At 39.0% G+C, this 22,078-nt stretch overlaps 1 protein-coding gene across 1 annotated transcript in view; it reads right to left on the reverse strand.

Annotated features, from left to right (window-relative positions):
* The window catches only part of LOC141902853 (3'-5' exoribonuclease HELZ2-like), a 70,406-nt gene that overhangs the window by 6,196 nt on the left and 42,132 nt on the right, over positions 1-22,078 (reverse strand). Inside the window, exons 16-27 of the mRNA XM_074790773.1 lie at positions 12,461-12,825; positions 11,508-11,623; positions 9,119-10,872; positions 8,355-8,676; positions 4,710-5,578; positions 4,556-4,639; positions 4,038-4,358; positions 3,618-3,743; positions 3,411-3,536; positions 2,762-2,907; positions 1,732-1,935; positions 1,163-1,372 (exon numbers count right to left, since the gene is read on the reverse strand). Coding sequence (XP_074646874.1) covers positions 1,163-1,372; positions 1,732-1,935; positions 2,762-2,907; positions 3,411-3,536; positions 3,618-3,743; positions 4,038-4,358; positions 4,556-4,639; positions 4,710-5,578; positions 8,355-8,676; positions 9,119-10,872; positions 11,508-11,623; positions 12,461-12,825 — 4,643 coding nt within the window. The remainder of the gene's footprint in view (positions 1-1,162; positions 1,373-1,731; positions 1,936-2,761; positions 2,908-3,410; positions 3,537-3,617; positions 3,744-4,037; positions 4,359-4,555; positions 4,640-4,709; positions 5,579-8,354; positions 8,677-9,118; positions 10,873-11,507; positions 11,624-12,460; positions 12,826-22,078) is intronic.

Genomic DNA, 22,078 nt, shown 5'->3' on the forward strand with positions numbered 1-22,078 from the left:
TTAAAACATACTACAAATTAACGGTTCATTAGAACTAAATTAGTATTTAAAGTTATTGCAGCTTAATGAAAGGGTTCATCGCACATTTCATATATATATTACACTAGCTTGAATTTAAAATATTTCAAATTAAAAGTTCATTATTTCTCTTAATAATTCAAGGAATAGTACAGCTCAAATACACCACAAGTTAACAAGAGTTCGCAGTTTAAAAAAAATTCCAGTTCGAACTTTAAGATAATACAAATAAAAAGTTTATTATTCTTATCAATTCTGACAATTAATTTCATTCTTAGAGTTTATTTAAGAATTTATTGCAACGAAAGATTTCATTTCACAGTTCAAACATATTTCAGTTACATTGCAAATAAATAAGATTGGAGAAAAATCTTGCTTTGAAATGTTCTTGAAAATCTTGAAAAGTGGGGATTTTTACCCAGGGGATATTTACCTAGGGGATTTATACCTTGGGGATTTTTACCCCCATAAAAATGACAAATGACACCGGCTAATTAACTATAAGATGAATTGCTGCTGGGCATTTCACTACTGTTAAATTGTACTACTGAGTCAATGATTTCATAGCCGATTAGAATTTAATCAAGACTGCACTAAATTGAAAGTGACCCTAATAGCCTACACAATAGGCCACGGCCGTATGAAATTACAATGAAATTACAGTTTAGCATCATCTTCTGGCAGGGATTTGAACCTGATGGCATCGCTAGACTCAGCCAAGGCACGAAACACTGCCATACTGGACCGGGTGCGCAGGTACATGTGCAGGATTGCCGCACAAAAAGTCGCGGCACCAATCAGATTGCTTGTTGTATAATTGCTGAGGCAAATGTCACGGAAGAACAATAAATGCTACAACCCGGGTTGAAATAAGATTTCTGATCGGCTAATAATGAAATGATCTAAGCTGTACGTGTACCCGTGCGCATGGGCCAGAGTAGCATTTTCGTACCATGGCGAGTCTCAATGACATCAGGTTTGAATCTCTGCCAGGGGAGGATGATGGTTGGCAGCCCTGAATCTCCTATCTGCCGTTATTGAACGTGTCACATGGTCGAATAGCGAGGCTGGATCCGCCCCTATTTTGCCAGACCATTCTTTTTTCACGCATTAAGCGTGCTTAGGCCGGCCAGTTTCTACTTACCATTCTATATTGCGATTCTAAACGCATTGCTTTATTTTCGTATCGGGAGAATAAAGATTTGTGGAGACCGAGTAATCGAGCTTCATTACTGATAACAATCGGCTGCAGTTGTAGCGAATCACCGAGGAGAATAACCTGCTGACACTTGGACGCTGATATAACGGACACCGTCTCCGGCTCACTAATCATATTACTGTCATCAATTACCAGCTACAGAAAAAACAAACAAAGCTCATTTCAAGTATGAATTGAGAAAAAACTACACGGTAATCGTTTTTTTATAAATAGAAAATATCTAAGATGATCAAGCATTATGGTCGATTCCTATTGCAGGAAGTATGGAAGTTCTTGAGCATTGATTCAGGCCTCTTTTTTATTTCAAATGTTCTCATAGGCCTATCACTAAATCATACCATATCTTTCCAACTACTGGTAAGGTTTTTGTTAATAGCAAAAAATTGTGTATCTTCCAAAAGTCTGAAAGCCATGAATCTTTGCCCATAAAAATTCTCTTGATGTACTTTCCATGTGTGCAAGTTCATTTTCAACCAAGATTATGAATAGCATACCTGAGTAATCCGACAGTTGTTTAGAGCGGTTTGAATCATATTTCTCATGAATGTGCGACAAGTACACAATAAAATCTCACAATTGATAATCTCTTTTTCCATATCTTCCACCAGACGCTGTCTCTCTGAGCCCTGGTGTTTAACTGACTTGTTATGTCCTCTGATCTTGTGATGAACTGCAATATCTTTGTGTCTGTCTTCAACCTAAAATTACAAACAACGAAACACTGAATGCGTTTTAACCAGCAGAAAAGGGAAACTGAACCCAATAGCAGGGGCAAATTTAGGGGGCATTATCTGAAAAATTCCTAGTCATTTCTTCAGGATCCCTGCCTTCCCATTTTCCTAGATCAGCTCCTGCAATAATAATTATTAACTGTGATCGCCTTACCCATTATAGTTTTACAGCAATTGAAGTATGTGCTTTCAGATTATAGTTTAAAGATTCCAATTTAAAGAAAAATAAAGGACCATGGGTCTAGTAGGATTAACTGACTACATTTTAGTTTTGAGCACAAAAATCGATTTGTTCATGGATTTGCCATGACGTATAATCAGCTGATAAAGATGAAATCATCGTAAACTGTGTAGTAAGCATGTTCAACTTTGATGATATACATGGTAATGGGTTTTCCCTATGAGTCACCAGTACATGGTAGCACAGTTTTTGATAATGATGTCATTGGGAAAGCCCTTCTAGAGGGATTTCCAAGTGATGCCCTTCTAAAGGGCTTTCCATGATGTCAGGAAACAAGGTCAAGCATCAATTAGTAGAATGGGGAAAAATTCAGTGAAGTTTTGCACATTTTCTCCCAGCACTTCCAAACGGCTTATAGCTGATGGACAAACGCGCCATATCGATTCCTATACCTCTTTCCCTCCTAATGATAAAATATCAGTTGTGCATATCCATTGGTTACAATTTGTGCCACCAAGAGCTAACAGAAAGTTACTCTCAGAGCCATTCTATAAAGATCAACATACTGAAAACAATCGAGAGGTAGGAGACAAGATAGAATAATTAACAAACCTTAAGATGATTAGAATATTGGGTAGACGGAGGTAACGTAGAATCAGATAAACAGAATAGAAACTCTTCATGAGACTGACTGTAAACACGTGTTATATTGAGAGGAAGGCGATCAACACTGCTGAGGTTTACCATTTTCAATACATCTACAAATATACAATACAAGCATTTATTACACACGTGTAATGACACTCAACATGTTCATGTTATTACAATCAACATGTTCATGTTGAATGGTGTCGAGTGGTGACCACAATTTTCCCTAGTTTATGACAGTAAAAGCAGAACTTTTCACGTGTTCTGATGAACAACAGTAGCAATGACTTAGAGTTGTCATATTGACAGACCGTATAAAGACCGACCCTATGTATTAAACTAATGAATATTCCGACTTTCAACAAATATTTCTATAGGAATTATAACTTATATACCATATGCAATAGAAATTTTAAAGCTCCGATGACAGGCATGGAGAAATTTGCAGGGGAAAATTTGCACGCAACATAAACATAATTACCCAGCGTTTTCCAGAATCTTATCCAATTTTTTCAAAATTCCCTGTTTTCCCTGAGAAAAATTTGTTGCCTGTATTTTCCCTGTTTTCCAGGAGATACACTCGTGGTGCCCTGCGTAATTTCATGTAGCATACCTGATAGACAATCAGCAGAAGATTCAGTAGGACAGCAACATACGACTTTTGGTTTACGCTGTGAGGCAGATGATCGATTGTTCAATACGAATCCTATTATAATCCGTACCGCTGTCTCCGTTTTACCTACAACAGTTAAACACGTTGAACCTTAAATTTCGGATCGAGCCTTTACTGGAGCAAACTCTATACCCAGTAGTTACCTACCAGAGCCAGCAGGTCCTTGAATTACAGTAAACGGGTGCTGCATACCAGCACGGTACGCTTTAGCTTGGCTCTGATTCAGAATGGATAATCCTGGAACATTTATCTGTGCACAACTTAACTTCTCCACTAAAGCAAAATACAATACATTATACATTCATGTTGATTATATTAGGAACCACTAAATCTATACACTCTCAATACCCCTGGACCTGACACTACCTGTTATTTCTACATGTAGCCCTATAAATTAATGAGATTGATATCAAAAAATAGTGGTTCAATTGAAACGAATGTAAGAACAAATTCAATTTTGAGAACATTTTGATAAAAGTCAGGTTCTGAAGCCCCTGAATTAATATAATAATATTGAGTATGATTGGTACTAAGTCAGTAGAATTATAGATTAAGTGAAATATTCACCTTTTCCTGATTGTTTTTGTCCAAGAGCAATATTTCTAACGAAGTCTGATGCATCAGGAAGTTCTCTGATGAATTGTTGAATCATTCTGTCAGAATGGTCAACTGCAAACATCTCGATAGTGCAGGTCACGTTGGAATCGGGTTGCAGTAACTGTGGTGGTAGACCGCACTCATTGTCAATAAAATCTAATGATATCATAAACTCTGTGTCGGTTTTTAGGATTTCTGTTGAAATCGCATGGGTTACAAAGGTCGTCATTCCTTCAGACTTTGGATCAATGACGCATGCTAGATCTCCATTACCAGAATCAACTTCCAAACCTTCAGCAAACAACAAAACTATCAATGCAACCTAGAACAAGCCGACCTGTAAAGTCTGGATGGTCTGGGACCACGCCTTCAGCCTAGAACCAGTGTCTCGACAATAGATTTTTGAAAGTGTGCTGCTCATAAAATGTAGAATGAGTAGCTGCTGGTGGGTCCAGGCTAAGGGGATGCAGGAGACTTGCTCAACTTACCGGGATATTTAATACAGAAATGGTTTAACTGTGAAAAACTTATATTTCTTTCAGCGCAAAATTCTTGATTAATCGCAAAGATCCCTGAACATAGAAAAAATAAAAAATCTTAAGTTACAATCGCAACAAACTGTTAGTTTTAATTGTTACTAACCAGTGTATTTGATGCCGTTCTCTGCTGTCGAGTTGACTGCTGCATGCTTTATCAATACATGATGAATCGTTATAGATGGTGCTCCCACGTGAATGCTTCGATAAATACCTTCCATCTCCAGCAGGGGGAGCCACATATCGATATATTCCTGTATATTCGATATTTTGACAGTTTGACCGGGGTTAGAGACAGCGGCAGGGCAACGCATGAAGCATCTCAATGGTTCAGACATGTGTTCAATGCATAAACTTAATCTGGGAGTTAAATAAAGAAGTTGAACTCTCGGCATTAATATTCCATTGACAAGGTGTGCTGATATTTGAACAAGGGTAACTTGACCCGGCTGTAACGACATTTCGAACTGGCAGTAATATTGTCGTTTCGTCGCATTGTTATCAACATCCACGACCACATCCGGCGCGAATCGATGACATCCGGGTAAATCTCTGACTTCCGAGCGGAGCAGGCTGATTTCTGTACCGATCGCGTCAGTGTCGCCAGCTTTTACTGAATTGAGTAAACCTTGCCAGGATTCGACTGGAATTTGGATGACAAATCGATTCGGATTCAACGATATAACACCTTCACAATGAGCGAGATCATCTAATAATCCCTGATCAGGATTTATATCATAGACACGCTTCTCCCAACGTAGATTCATGCACGACCTCAGTGAATCATAGCTTGGTGAATCACACACATTCAATTGAATAATCGATAATGATTCTGGGTAGTTGACATTGCCGGGAAGAGTGGGAAACTTGAGTGAAATTGTTTCCATAGAGACATCGTTAATTACGGGGAAATTAACAATTGGTCGTGTTTTCAGGGCAGACGCAACATGTAGAGATAACGTAGCATCTTCAAAACTGAAATAGATACAAAATATTGACCAGAATGTGGCAATGCCATGTATGTCTCCCTGGGGTAAGCAAACAGTAAAGGTTTTGGGAAAGAAACTGAGGACAGGTAACAAATTTACTTTGTACAAATCGTTGGGTTATAATCCTATTAAAACCCTTTAGTGCCTCCTGTCCAAGCACGAGGACAAACATATTTCCAATCATAGGTGCCTGTGCAAGCTATGAAAGTATCCAAAATAATTGCCTGGAAAGCCTGATGTTCACAGAAGTTGACTTAGTACAAAGTTTTCACGATAGATGGCGTCAGGGTATTGTAGTCATAAATTGTAACTTTATAACCTGGGCTCTATACCCTGATGTCCATTGAAATATGAAGAAAATTTTTTTCTCAATTTTTTTTTGAAACTGATACTGAATTTGTGTTGTATGCAATAAGAGGATGCAGAAAACATAGGTCATTAAGAAATATTATACATTTTTAGGGCTGAGGCACTAGAGGATTAAAATAGGATTAGATATCTCACCTGCCTTAATCCTCACACTAAGTTTCATGGAAAAATCCATCAAGAATTGCAGGCTTTGTATCGTGCTCAAGGGGGTGGCAGAAGATGCACACTGTGTAAAATAAGATGTCTACCTCCATCTGGGAGACATAAATAGTGTTATGTACCAGTGCCACAGACCAGACGGCATAAAAATACACTACTCAGTAGGTAGTGAAAATTCATTTGAAGTCTTTATCTAATGCAAGTTTCAATTTGTCTAAATCAATTCCGGAATTCTAATTTGGCGCATTCATTTCAACCAGAATATGGTACAGCCTAGATAAAACCTCCCATCTAGCCGCGACTAAAACGCGACTAAGTATTTTAGTGCATCCACAAAGCTAACAAAAGGTTCGCGCCTTATGCGTGCCTCTCGCTGCAAAAATCGCAACTTAACCGTGTTAACCGTGTTCTGCGGAAAGATGCGTTCACGGTTTTGCGCATTTTAATATGTGATATGTACGTATCTGGCCAATCAGATAACACAATTCTTATGTAGTCGCGATTTTTAACACGGGATTTAGGCGTGTCTAGTATGCCCTCACGTTTGATCGCGCCTGGATCAAGCAGGCAACAAAGCTGCTACTGCGTGTAGAATAATCTCATTTTAACGGCGATTTGCACGCATTTTAAGGGATGTTTTATCAAGGCTATACCATACTGATTTCCTATTCCTGAATAGAAAAATTTGTAAACCTGATAGGTCAGTGGAGAGTTTGAAACCCAAGGCCTGCCTTAGGCGCTATCAGTTTCCGGTATGATTTTCATCTAATCGATTCACTCAAGAAAAGTCGATTTGACTTGAATTAAAATGTAGAGGAAATTAAAGCATTGAATTATTACTATCAACACCTAGTGGATCATCACTTGCCACAGTAGTGGCCCTGTTAGCGCATTGAAAAGTGGTTCCACACTCCAAATCGATACGTTTATTATCTATTAAACTAGGGGTCCAGGGACACCATGCCCACTTGGGAAGTGGTTTCAAATGCTCAACAATCTAACAATTTCAATATTCAACGCCCCCTGGTGACCATATACAGAATCCAATGACCTTGAAACTCACGACAATCATAGAACATGTCAGCAGCTACGATTTTGTAATTGATTGTGATAACAAAATATGCCTCGTTACCAATTTAATATGGAATTACTAAGTCATTCTACTATTCAACGCCCCCTGGTGACCATATTCAAAACCCAATGACCTCGAAACTCACCACAATCATAGAATATGTCACGAACTACAACTTTGCAATTGATCATGGTAACAAAATATGCCTAGGTACCAATATAATAAGGAAATACTAAGTTATTCTACTATTCAACGCCCCCTGGTGACCATATAGAAAAACTTATGTCCTTAAAACTCGCAACAATCATAGATGATGTCATGAGCTACAACTTTCCAATTGATTGTGGTTACAAAATATGCATTGATACGAATATAATAAAGAAATGCTAAGATATTGTATTATTCAACGCCCCCTGGTGGCCATATACGAAATCCAATTACCTTGAAACTCACCACAATCATAGAACACGTTATGAGCTACAACTTTCTAATTGATTGTGGTAGCAAAATACGCTTAGGTATCAATATAACTTGGAAAAACTTTTTCCAACTTACGAATGAGTACTGGTGACACCAAGATGGCCGCCAATTGCGTCATAATTGGCTGATGAAAAATACCTGTCTCAGGTATAAAACATCCCTTTCCAAACAATACCCATCACAAATTGTAATGAGAAATGGCAAACCAGTAGGAAGCTATAGGACTCAGAATTCGGGCCAAAATTAACATTTTTGGGCACTAAAAAGGTCATAGGACAGCCATTTTGAGTCCAACCGACCCAATTTTTGTTAAGTTGATGGGCCCTGGGGGGATTCACATATATCCGAAAGATCAAGGTAATTGATCGAAGCGTCTTCAAAATTTCCCTCAAAAAGTTCAAAAATGTGTAAAAAGTGCTGATTTTGGTGAATAACAATGGCTGCCAGTCGGCCATCTTGATTCTGACAGGGCCAGTTTTTGGGCTGAAGATGTGTCTAGGGTAGATACATGTGTAACCCAAATATCAAGACATTACCTTGAAGCGTCTTCAAAACTTCCCAAAATAACTGGATTCCGTCGACGGACGGACGAACGGACGGACGACGGACGAAAAGGGAACGCAATAGCCCGCTGGGACTAAAGTCGAAAATGGGCTAAAAAGCCTGGTATTTTTGAACTCACGTTTTAGCTTTGCGTTCAGCGTCAGTCATTTCTTCGCAGATTGAACGAATGTCGGAGCGAAAATATTCAATTGGTTGCTCAGTGATCACTGATTTCAGCAGACGTTGAACAACAATATCTACGTATCGATGTAACGGAGAAGTAAAGTGCGTGTACGGACTCAAATTCAGTAAATGATGTCGCTGGCAGTTGGTATCGGTAAGATCGCCAGAACAACAATACTCGGTCGGCTTCTGTATTTCGATTAGTTTGGATAAAGCAATTGCCAGACGTGGATGAACCTCAGGACTAACGACTAGCTTCACTATAGTCTCCAAATCATCTGTAAACAACAGAACAAATCATACTATGAATACAATGATAAATTGTACGTCCAATGAACTAAAAGTGTCTGGATTACACAGACCAATATCCCTGACAAAAGCTTTACAAGTTGAAAGGCCTTAGAATAGTTCTCCGCACAACATTCTCTTCATAGATAGATGCCAAAATGGCCACCAGTCAGCCATATTTGATTTTTTCAATATCATGCTGAATAGCTATTTTCATCTATAGACAAGGAGTTTTCTGCGCAAGATTTACAGTAAATCCTTCCAGGTGTCCTTCCATGTAGTAAATTACTACATGGATGGACACCTGGAAGGACTCAAGTATACCCAGCCCTTCCACTTTGTTGCAGGGTATAAGGCCGGTAAGAAATGCTCTCCTAATGAATAGGCATGGCGCCACCAGCAGGGCTGGTAAGAGGTGCTCTGTTCGTTTACCTGCTGTTTCAATCGATGTCCAAATGTCTGCTCGTAAATCGATCATTTCTCCATAGATGGCGCGTTCATCACCGATCTCAGACAGGATACAATTACAAATATCACTGCAATCGCAGATCCATCCAGGAGGCAGGAAAGCATGCGTCATAGCGACCGTATTCAACGCATCGATCAAGTGTTGTTGTCGCCAGGTGATTAGTTTATCCGAGTCAGGTGCAGATTGAGTAACGAGGGGGGTCACCAACGGTAGTTTGCTCAGTAGATATTTCGCTATAACATGATTGGCTTGTATTTGCAGTTCTTCAACAAGCCGGTGAGAGTGATGTACGTCATCATCGAGCTCCGCGAAATTGTCGTATAAACGAGCGTTACCGAGACGACTATAACGCCATCGCTGCGTAACGATGTGTAAAGTCATCATGGCAGCATTTATCTGCGCGTGATTTTCGATGCCGATATCGACGTTTTTCAGAATGAGTTGAGCTTCGGCGAACGTGAATCTGTAACATGATTTCACGATCGATCGTTTAAATTCGCAGTCCTTAATCTCTCCGTCTTCATCGATCGTCATTATCACCGATATCGCTAGACGATCAAGTGACGGTTTCAGACTACATAAGTCAATACTGAGTCTATCGGGTATGAGCAAAATTGGGTCCTGTCCGATCGGATAAGCGGATATCAAACGTCTGTGAGCTTCTCGGTCAGCAACACTATCGACAGTGACGAACTCAGAGACATCCGAAACGTGGACTCCGATCCGGAATCCTCCCTCCGCTAACGACTCCACGCTGTACGCGTTGTCTAAGTCTTCGCGCGTCGCCGCAGCGATTGTGAATACGAGCTGATCCCTAAGGTCATCTCTAGCAGTTACCGTTAAAAGAAACCCGACTGGATACTTATGACGAATTTCAGATTCGACTTCGAGCGAGAATTTCGGTTTTTTATCGTGTTCTACGGAGAGTATTTGAATTCCACGGTCGATTGTTGCTCTGGGTCGGAGGATCAGGTCGGTTACCACTCCGAGTGGTGAATGGAATTTCTCCCATTTCAAATACTGCACGACGAATAGTTTATCATTTCTCTCAAAGGGATTTATAAACTCATAATGATCAAATACAAATCTACGATCGTCGGTTACTCTATAAACTGTTACGAAACCCCTTTTCGAATGCACTGCTCGCTGTTTCGTTTCTAAGTTATAAATCGGCGGAATTCCGGAATTGATCGGCACCATCACACCGGTATTCCCCGGATCTGCGAAACAGACAAACCTTCGATTGGTCGGATCGAGTGATCTCTTCAGAATACCGACGACATTACCATGGCGAGTGATTGGCTCATTACGGCGACGATCATCGAATACATCCACAGTCTCATCGTTTACTAATTCCACAACGACAACGTCTCCGTTAAAAGCTTGACCGCATCTTAATCGAGAGGTCATGCTTATCGGACCCGCATTGCCCTCAGCAACTGGCTCTGCATAAATACTGGCCCCAGAATGATGGTCGATATTTAATGTACATTTGATGTATTTGTTCGGATTCACAAGGAGCAGATGCTGTAATGATAGAACAGCCTTCGACCCTTGATTTTCATCATCATCGGAACTCTCTTCAGTATCAAATCCAACTGAATTCAATTTCTTAGCGTTATTACTCTCTTTAGACCAGTATTTGATAATTGCGTGATTGCAGAATTCTCTGATGTGGATTGATTCACGTGAGAATCGACTATCCATACATTCATTCCTAGAGGAATATTCATAGTGAAAACATTTAAAATAAAGTCTATATTGCATATCAATGGAACCTGGTACAACAGTTCAGCTCTTGGCACAATGAAATATTTTGCAGCCTTAGATTCTAGGCAAATTTTTGTCCAAGAAAATATTCATTCATTAGCTCATCTAACAACTAACAACCGGTCTTAAGACCAACTTGTGACATGAGTGATGTAGAAATGGTCTGTAATACAACCCAAACTTAAGTCATTACTATTACTATTACTTAAACTAATCCAATCTACTAAGCAGAAGTCACCATACAGATAAGCCAACAACATAATGATCATGATAACGTAACAACTTTAGCGTAAAACTAAGCCCAGGTCAACTCACGACCCGATCAACTCGTCGGAACGGTCTGCGATTTTTTTCATCAGGAACCTTTTCAACATGAGCGTACGTGTTACCACACGATGGATTGACCGCAGACCTATTGTAAGCCGAATCACAAGGATGGAACAAGCACTATTTCTACGACCTGATCAGATTGTCGTAGAAACGAATCAGCAATCACTACTGCTAAGAAGGCAAATTGATTGGTCCAGCGAAATTCAGTGTACCAGGTTTTAACATGCCCATTCATCTTATTCAGATTCTTACTGTTTGATGATGTTTCGTGCCAGTTGAACCATAATTTCATCAGCATCAAGTATTATTTCTTGCTCTTGATAGTTATCATCCACGATATCATTACTTGCAGTAATTTCAATACCTCCCTATAAACCAGAAATAACTTTTCCATGATTGACACCAAATCTACCACAATCTCGATCTTGATAAAACACTGACCATGTTGTAACGATTATATATGATAAAATCCCACGATAAAAAAAGACAAGCGAGTACAAAAGGTTTCCATGAACTATACTTCGACTCAACTCAATATAGGCCTAATGTCTATTTCAACTCAGCTTGAGAGCTCAGTCAATTTTGGTGGTACATACCTGATACAGGTCTTTATAGGACCAGAATGGACTGGTAGTTGGACTAAAACATTTTTTTTATTCCTTTTATGATGTATTGAAGGATTGCCAAAATTGTTCATTGAATTGGGTTGTATCATAGACGCCATATTCTTCAATGAATAACATTTAAAAATATGTCTCGAAAATTGTGATGTCACTTTTCTTTTTTCAACCTCTTTCAATGCAGCCTTTTTTGCAATCCTTACCGGTAGATATCGATATTTTAGTTTCCACTGCCCATCTGTGCTGGTCTTTTTAGGACCTATATCAGGTATGTACTACCATAACTGACCAGGCTAGGCCACCCGAATTCCTCTCAAGTCAAGTTGAAACGACTTAACAAACTCAGAAGGAAGGAAGGAAAGAAAGGGCAGAAGGAAACTTTTTGGATTCATTTTTCATCTTGCATATTGGGATTTTATTGTACAACTCTTATTTCTACCCCATTGTTGGTTGGTTTAAAGCATTACAATTGGATAGGACCTGTCCAATGGCCACAAGCTAGTCGATACGGTACTGTGAAAATAAAGGGCCATAATGCTATAATTGTGAATCTAAGAATAAGATATAAGTTCGAATAAAACTAACTTGAGCTGTGGGTGGGTTTACTACGGTTGCGGTTGTAGAAGATGCAAAATCCCGCGAGTTCAACAGATTCAAAACATCTGTTTTCACTCCGATGAATGTCACTTCTTTAGGAACGATACTTTTCAAATTTTTGCAGTGTTTCAGGAACGTTCTCCAGATGTTCATACAGTCTCCGATCGCGCACAGGGCGACAGGGTCACCAACCACCGCAACGAAACTCTTAGCTCGAGTCAAAGCGGTGTTCAACAGTTTCTGGTCGCTAAGGAAACCATAATTTCTGGCGTCTGTCATCATATCTGTCGGTAATGATTCCATCAGATGCCGTGTTCGAACTGTGCTGATGAACAGAGCACGGAATTCTTTACCTGAAACAGACAGGAACAAAGTTTAAGTCACCGGGAGCTACCCACTTGTTAATAAGGGGTACCGGGAACACCAAATACTCCAATATTCTCCCTTTATAAATATGTGCATGGAAGCAACAAGGGGTCCAGGGACACCATGCCCACTTGGGAAGTGGTTTCAGATGATATGCCTAGTTACCAATATGTTACGGAAAAACTAAGTTATTCTACTATTCAACGCCCCCTGGTGACCATACCCAAAACCCAATGACCTTGAAACTCACCACAATCATAGGACATGTCATGAACTACCACTTTCTAATTGATCATGGTAACAAAATATGCCTAGGTGCCAATATAATAAGGAAATACTAAGTTATTCTACTATTGATGCCCGTAGTGACCATATAGAATAACTAATGACCTTTAAACTCACGACAATCATAGACGATGTCATGAGCTACAACTGTGCAATTGATTGTGGTAACTAAATATGCTTAGGTAACAATATAATGTGGAGAAACTTTTTCCCACCTACGAATGAGTACTGATGACACCAAGATGGCCACCAATTGCAACATAATTGGCTGATCAAAAATACCTGTCTCAGGTATAAAACATTCCTTTCTTAAGAAAACCCATCACAAATTGCATTGAGAAATAGCAAACCAGTAGGAAGCTACAGGATTCAGAATTTGGGCCAAATTGACATTTTTGGGCACTAAAATAGTCATAGCACGGCCATCTTGAGTCTGATTGACCCAATTTTTCTTATGCAGATGGGCCTTTGGGGGATTCAAATATATCCGAAAGATCAAGGTTATTGATCAAAGCGTCTTGAAAATTTCCCCCAAAAAGTTCAAAAATGTGTAAAAAGTGCTGATTTTGGCGAACAACAATGGCTGCCAGTTGGCCATCTTGATTCTGACAGGGCCAGTTTTTGGGCTGAAGATGAGTCTATGGTAGATACATGTGTTACCCAAATATCAAGACATTACATTGAAGCATCCTCAAAACTTCCCAAAATAACTGGACGTATCGGCCCCACTCCGCGCGGTTGCGCCACCGCGCAGGATTTACACGAAGCAGCAAACACAAACATGGCCACTCTCTCAATTTTCAATGATAGAAATCGTGTGTGCATTTCAATTATTTCGGCTGTTAGGGTTTTAAGGCACAATATGAGTTGATGATGTGATATGGCGATGTTAATCAATGATAATTCCGCAGTGAAGCTAGTCACGAACGGTGCCGATTGAGTGTACAGCTGCCAAAAACACTGAAATGTGCGTAGTGGCGTAACTATTTGCAGTGAATTGCAGACGAAACATGAAGCCTTAGCGGCCGTTTAAAAAAAAATTATACCAATCGCAATTGTAAAATAAAAATGAGATAGAACCTAAGTTAAAATTCTGGCCATTTCTATAATGTTATTACTAATTTTTAGTCAGTGCCGAACGTTTAGTTTTCCAACAATAATGAGGGGTGGTAGGTAGTCATGTAATTCAAGTCATCATTTATTACACGTTACTTCCGTGTTGTTGAAAATCTCGCGAGTCCTGGACCAAACCCCATTGAACAATGTGATCTGTGTGCTGGCCACAAATGCACACAGATCACACTACACAACCCATTACACACTCCAGTACCCACAGCTTTCATATATCCATCCAAATATTTAGAGTGTCTTTCTTCCTGGATGGTATACCACCTAGGTAGACTATTATGGACTGATAAGACTGCTTGTTAGGTGGTATTCTATAGATCATACCACCTAACTGAGCAAATGTCTTGGCATGGACGAAATTGGATACATTAGACATTTTGGACTGGTCCATGTTCTCTCATTGTAATGCAGTGCCCTCTTCTGGCAATTATGCACAGAGATGTCATCACAACATGGCCGACGTTTGAAAAGCCATGTGCTTGCTGGCACTGAATAAATTCAACACTATCAGTAGAAGCAAGTATAAGGTAAGCAGAATTTAACTTTTCTCTTATTTCATTGTGGGTATGTTTATGGCTGTAGTGTTGGCCTTGCCTTTGGCCAGGGCCAAAGGAGTAAAAATTCTTTTGCCTTCAAGTTTAGGTAATTTAGTTTTACTTGGAGGAAGGAATTTAGAGTCAGTTCCTGTCACTGAATTGAGAGGCCCTAACTCTAACCTGTATTTGTCACTTATACCAAAAATTCATAGTCTTATTGAATTTATGCTTCTACTTATAGTTGTCATACAGTTTACAAACTGCCTAGGCCTACCAAACATAGGGTCATGAATCAATATGCCTTCTTTTTGGCTGTTAGCAATCAGGTTGAAATCTTGGAAATTGCCATTGATTGGGTTGAGTTCTTGTAGGCCTATATGTTTCCTCCTTTGACATAAAATCTAGTTTTCATCTGTCAACGTAAATTGAGCAATGTTATGGGTTTGTAGATTTTGAACTATCCTATTTACAGAATATGGGGAACTGTTGTAAATCTAAAAAGTCCTCCAGTCGTTTCTTGATCACGTATGAGTTTCATAGTTATGCAAGATATGCTAGAAGGCATTTACATACAATTTATGTAGTATGTTCCTATTTCCCACAGTGTTTCCTTTTACAGTTTACATTGTAGGCCTAGTGTATGATCATCTGGTAAAGTAATAAGGTTAGGCCAAGCAGGACTTTTTATAAGTTCTTAAAATTCTTATAGGTTCTAATATTTCATCATAACTTATGTAGAAAACATCCTCGTACTGTTGGTCTTGAGTAACTGCTATGAATAGCTATCATGTCAGATGCATAGATAGGAAATACTATTTGTTTTTTTTTTTACATTTCAGATACCAGAAATGGAGGAATGCAAATTTGGGTGGGCCAAATTGAAAGGCCTCCCAAAATATGTCTTATGGCCAGTACAGTTGTTAGATAATGTAGGGCATCATGTGTATTCCAGGAGTGACAATGCTGAGTAAGTATCTATATGTCCAGTGTGACAGATCCTTGCCATCATTTTAATTCGAATATTTTCAAAGAGTTCACTAGCGTCAATGTTCAAACCTCACCCCTTTTTACATAGACCATGTAAATGTATTGGAATCATTTTGATTAGATTTTTTGTGAAGAATGTAAAAAGTTTTCCGGATGATACAATATTGAAAACCTCTTTAAGCAATCTATCTAGAAATTACCTAAAAATTGCATAACCGCAGGCTGCCTCTTTCACTGCTTTCATCAGAACGCTTTTCATATTGAAAAGTAGTGACTATTTTGACCATACTATTTTCATGGATTTATCTGCTTATAATTTATGTATACCTTTCCCTAAGATCTAGAAGGAAATAATTGAGAAATTTAGGAGAGAATCATCCGCTAAGTGAAAAAGAACAGTCTGCTGGAAATGCAGTGCATTATTTTAGTTCTTTGGTTTAGAAATAACTAATTTTTTGCATGTACGAGAAAGTCGTACACGTCTTTTTTCCAATCAGAAATACATGTAATTTATAATTGTAGTATAATAAGGCATCAGTTGGTTGTCAAATAATAATAGATCATAGCAGTAGGCCTAGTCGTAATGTGCTTTGCAAGTTTAATAGATGGGTCAGTCACAAAATTGAAATTATATTTTTTGCCTCTTAATTAATCTCAATTCTTAATTGATCTTAATTCTTATTTTCATGCTTATGCTCACACTAACAGTTAACATTTTCTGCCTGCTTTAAGGCCAGTGTTCTTCCAGTGGAAAAAACCTTTATTTCTATGTACAGTGCATGGATTATCATTTAGTTCAAAATACCACCTTGATGCCACTTGCAAGATGGTATGTTATTGGACAGTTCTGGATACTGCCATTAATTACATTTGTCCGAAGATCATACAAAATACCATCGTAAATGGTGTTTGCTAGGCTGTATATCATTGGACACAATGATTCAAAATAATGGGTGGTATTATTTTGTTGGTCAGTCTATCATCTATGGTGTCATCATTGCCTATCAGTCATTCTCAAGCCAACTCATTTTTGTTTAAATCAATCTGGCCTTCCTTTCTTTAAATTGAAAACTCAGGGATTTCACAAAGTTAAGTTTAAAGCATTGAATGTACAAATGTAATAACATATTGATGTTTTTCTATTGAGGCATTATCGAGAAGAAAAATTTGACATCTTTAAAAAAAGCATTTTTAGAAGATTTGGACTGGGCTCAACAAACATGCAAAACTGTTATAACAGACTTAACCCCACCATGTGCAAAGACTGATCAAGTATCCACTGGTGATGATTCAGCTCAACCGTGTTTCAGTGAAACGGAGACTGTTCCTGTATCGAGCGCATCAGTATTCACCAGTGATACGGCTCAACTGTGTATCAGCGGAATGAAGACTGTTCTTGTATCGAGCGCATCAATATTCACCAGCAATGATACAGCTCAACCGTGTATCAGCGGAATGGAGACTGTTCCTGTATCCAGCGCATCAGTATTCACCAGCTATGATACAGCTTCACCGTGTATCAGTGGAATGGAGACTGTTCCTGTGTCGAGCGCATCAGTATTCACCAGCGATGATACAGCTCCACCGTGTATCAGCGGAATGGAGACTGTTCCTGTTTCGACTACGTCAGTATTCACCAACGATGATAAAGCTCCACCGTGTATCAGCGGAATGGAGACTGTTCCTGTATCGAGCGCGTCAGTATTCACTAGCGATGATAAAGCTCAACCGTGTATCAGCGGAATGGAGACTGTTCCTGTTTCGACTGCGTCAGTATTCACCAGCAATGAGACAGCTCCACCGTGTATCAGCGGAATGGAGACTGTTCCTGTATCGAGCGCATCAGTATTCACCAGCGTTGACTTACAGAGTGATGAAGGCAGTGATTTTATGATATCAGAAAGTGATTCTGATGAAGAATATTTACCCAGAGAAGTAAACCAGGGCCTTCCATTTATGGATAAAGTTCCGATGCCAGAAAAACTGGGAGAAGATAACAGTGACAGTGATGAAGTGCCCTTTCAAGATGAAGCTGATAATGATGATGGTGAATCTGGTCAGATTTGTGATGTAAGGTATCCCATCTTCATAAAAGAAGTAGACAGGAGAGCAAAATTTGTAAAGAAATCATCAAAAAAAGATTATACAGTTAAGCACTTTTGCCATCTCTGCAACCCTCCTGCAATGAAAACAAATATTTCTAAGCATTTTTCAAATAAACACAAAAATCATGATGATGTCAAGCCAATTCTAGCCCTTGATGTCAAAGAAAAAACGAGGAAGTTTACCCAGTTAAGAAATCAAGGTGATTGGCAACACAACAAAAGTGTTCTTGAAAGAAAAGAAGGTGAATTGCTTGTCTCAAGGCGGCCAACAGATTCAAAGCTCTTCAACATAAAGGAATATGGACCCTGTCTGGAATGTTACGAATATTTAAAACTCACTGGTATGGGATTGCATATGCAGAAATGTCCAGCTTGCTCAGAGAACATGGCAACTAAATCAACACTAGTCTTTCTGTCAAAAGTTTTGGCAGGTGAAATACGTAGCTCTGGTGCATCAAAACTAATGAGAAAACAGGTTTTTCCCTCAATGCGATGCGATGACGTTGGAAAGATTGCATAGAATGATAGGATTATTCTTGTTCTTGGTGACATCTGGCTTAGCAAAAATATGAGAAATCGAACAAAACGAAAAAATTATGCATCACAGCATATGAGGGCAGCTGCAAAACTACTACTAGCTCAGCGATCTATTCAGTCATCTGGTGAAGAATATAATCTCATGGATTTCATCAAACCACAGTATTTTGATTTGTGCGTTGAAGCCACATTACAGTGCGCCATGCACCACTTTGATGATGAAGATGATCTTAAGACGCCTTCTAATGCTGTTAAGATGGGATATGACATGGATAGAATAATTCAAGCTAAGTTAGGAGTTGCCATTCGTGAAAACGATGAAGTAATGAAAAAGGAAGCACGAGAGTTTATGGAATTGAAGAAGAGTGAGTGCGAGATAACACGTCTAGCACTCCTCATACTTGTTGAAAGGAGATTCAACAAAAAAAGTTACTCCCTCTTCCTTAAGATTTAAGAAAATTAGCTGTTTTTCTAAAAGATTCGCTTGAGAATTTGAATCCGAAAGAAATGAATTGGGGGATGTATGACAAAGCTGTGATGCTGCTTCAAGCGAGGCTTGTCACTTACAACAAGAGACGCACTGGTGAAATTGAAAATGCAACGTAAGTTCAATCCCATTCAAAGCTTAAATTTTTCCATTAGCTGAACCTCAAAAGATTTCTGGACAAGGGCTGTGAGATTGATTATGAGAAGGATGGTTCTTTCGTTCCTCATTCTGCTTGGTAGCCATGTTTTAAACAATTGACATTAAAAAAATTGCAACCTATTAAGATTGTGTTGATTTTAGTGTTAAACAATTTGAAGATCGCAGCACACAGCTCAATGACATTGAATCTGGATTGGCAGCTGATCTTACTTGTCTCGAGACGGAGTGGCTTCTACCCCAGCATGTCATGGAAGTACGGGGAAAAGTATGTTTAGGCTGTAGAAGCACAAAGTTTTTTACTTGTTTGGAAATATATAATTTGGAAGCAAAGTTTGGGTGTAATTTCAAAGAGCAACAATGACAATTATTTGCCATTCTTACATTATTTATAGCGAAACAAATAATAATGTATTTTGCTCTTCTGTAGGGTCATCGTCCAGTTCCACTGATAATTCCAACTGACTGTATACCAGCGCTTAAATACATTCACAATAAAGATGTACGGAAGCTTGCAGGTATTCGGGAAGACAATAATTTTCTCTTTGCCAGTACTGGTAAGTTGAATTCAAATAGGCAAATAAGTAAATAGTATTTTTAGATTCTTTTATTTTGAATGAGTCACATTTTGTTAGAATTATGTGATTTATTCAATATTTATGATTTTTTAGGATCATATGCTGTGAGACCTTATAATTCATTACTGAAAGTATGTAAAGATGCCATGTTGGAGGAGCCAGAGCGCATAACAAGTACCAATTTGCGTAAATTCATGGCAACCATGACACAGGTTTGTTCACTATTATCTTACGAAGGCTGTTAAGTTCCATACACTCTCGCTATTTGATTAAGAGTTATCTTTAAGAAAGCATAATATTTAAGAATATTTCTGCAGGGAACTATTTGTCAAAATAATATGATATTGAATGACAATCACTTCATATTTTTCAAGAATTATCTTTTAGTTAGTCATTGTTGTTAGATGTGGACTTGGGCTTTTTGGAGTTAGAAAAATTGAGGGGATAGCGAAGGGATACCGAGCTCGGTTGCGCGTGTGCATGGATTGTGTGTTTAGGAATTAGTCTTTTACAATGCGTGTAAGAGGCCTTACTGGAAATTAAGGTGATTATCAAATGGTAGCAGAGCGAAACAACTAAATTTGATTGGTAGTGCGGTGAGCTACTGTGGCTGTTGACATCGAGACGATCGGCTGTGGATGGCAATTCGTCGACGTCGTCGGAGTTTGTTTCAATGTGCGAAAGTGGAATAAGGGCTTTATTCATCGTTTTGTTTAAAAAACAAAAAGGAGACGAAAGAAAGATCGTTGCTGTGTTTTGTGTGAGTAGCTGAGGTTTGCATCGGTTCGTTCGTTTAAATAAAATTCGTTGCACGTGGCCGTCATTTTTACCTTCCGGTGGCGCCGCGTTGTGTTAAAAAAAAAACTAGTTACGGATTTAGATGTCAAAAAGCAGGCTTTAGCAGTGACGTTGACATTACAAGGACAAGCGAGGGCTGCTGCTCTAGAGCTGTCAACGGCATCGTTGAATGCTGACGATGGAATGAAATCTTTGCTTACAAAATTGGATACGGTTTTTAAGACTGATGACACGGATATTGCATACTCAATATACACAGCTTTTGAGAAATTTAAACGGACTGAAGGTATGTCAATTAATGATTATATAATCGAATTTGAAAGGCTCAACAACCGGTGTGTTAAACGCAACATGCAGTTACCGGAAGCTGTGTTGGCATTTAAAATCTTGGATGGAGCTGGATTACAACAAAAAGAGAAGCAGCTTGCTCTCACAGCTTCACCTACCCTCACATTAGCAAGTATGAAATCTGCTCTCAAGCCGATATTTGGAGAGGCAAAAGTCAAACAGTCTACTGATGACAATTATGATGAATTTCAACGTTATGGTACTGATGTGAAGGTCAAAGGTGAAGAACATGATACATTGTATGCAAATCAGGAAAATCGTGGTGCTCAACATAGATCTGGATTTGGCTCACGGGGCCGTGCAGGCTTTCAGACTAGACGCTCTAGTGTAACTAGCACGAATGTGCCGAGGGGCACGAATCCCATAGATAGATCTGGACGGAGAACTAGATGTGCTGTTTGTGGCAGTACTTTTCACTGGGCTAAGAACTGTCCGCATAAGGCAGATGAAGTGCATGCTATGCAACACGAAGAGGTTTCTGATGAGGTTGTCCTTTTCGAGAAGAGCTCTGGACAAGACAACACAATTTTCATGACAGAGGCTCTGGGTGCCGCTGTTATTGATACTGGATGTACTAGAACTGTGTGCGGTAAGAAGTGGCTCCATGATTATGTTGACTCATTATCACCTTCCGAAAGGGATAAGATTGTCGTCACATCTTCTAACAGGTTTTTCCGTTTTGGTGACGGTAGAAAAGTACTTTCGTCTGAGAATGTTATCATCCCTGCAAACTTTGATGGTCATACGTGCCGTTTATCTACAGACGTCGTTGATGTAGATCTTCCTCTGCTCCTTAGCAAAGCGTCATTAAAAAAAAGCAGATGTCATAATATATGTAGGTAATGATGAAGTCCATATGTTCGGGAGGAATATCAAATTGGAGCAAACTTCTATGGGACATTACTGTGTTAATATCTGTAGTGATAGATATTATAACAATGATTTTTGTAGTGAAGCAGTATTGATCCTTCAGACTGCTGACGATGTGAAGAGTAAAGAGAGGGCTATGTTAAAACTCCATCGTCAATTTGGACATGCTTCTTTAGAAAAGTTGAAAAATCTTCTAGAGAAAGCAGGAATCAGTGATGCAGAAACTCGTCAAGCTCTAGAAAGAGTCGTTACTCAGTGTCATTTATGTGAAAAGTACAAGAGAACATTAAGTCGTCCAACTGTCTCGCTACCCATGGCCTCAGATTGGAATGAGACAGTTGCAGTAGATCTACATCAGTTAGGAGAATCATTATGGTATCTTCATATCATTGATCTCTACATGCCATACAGTGCGGGTGCCATTT

The sequence above is a fragment of the Tubulanus polymorphus genome, chromosome 3 (assembly GCF_964204645.1).
Source record: "Tubulanus polymorphus chromosome 3, tnTubPoly1.2, whole genome shotgun sequence".
Classification (NCBI taxonomy): Eukaryota; Metazoa; Nemertea; class Palaeonemertea; order Tubulaniformes; family Tubulanidae; genus Tubulanus; species Tubulanus polymorphus.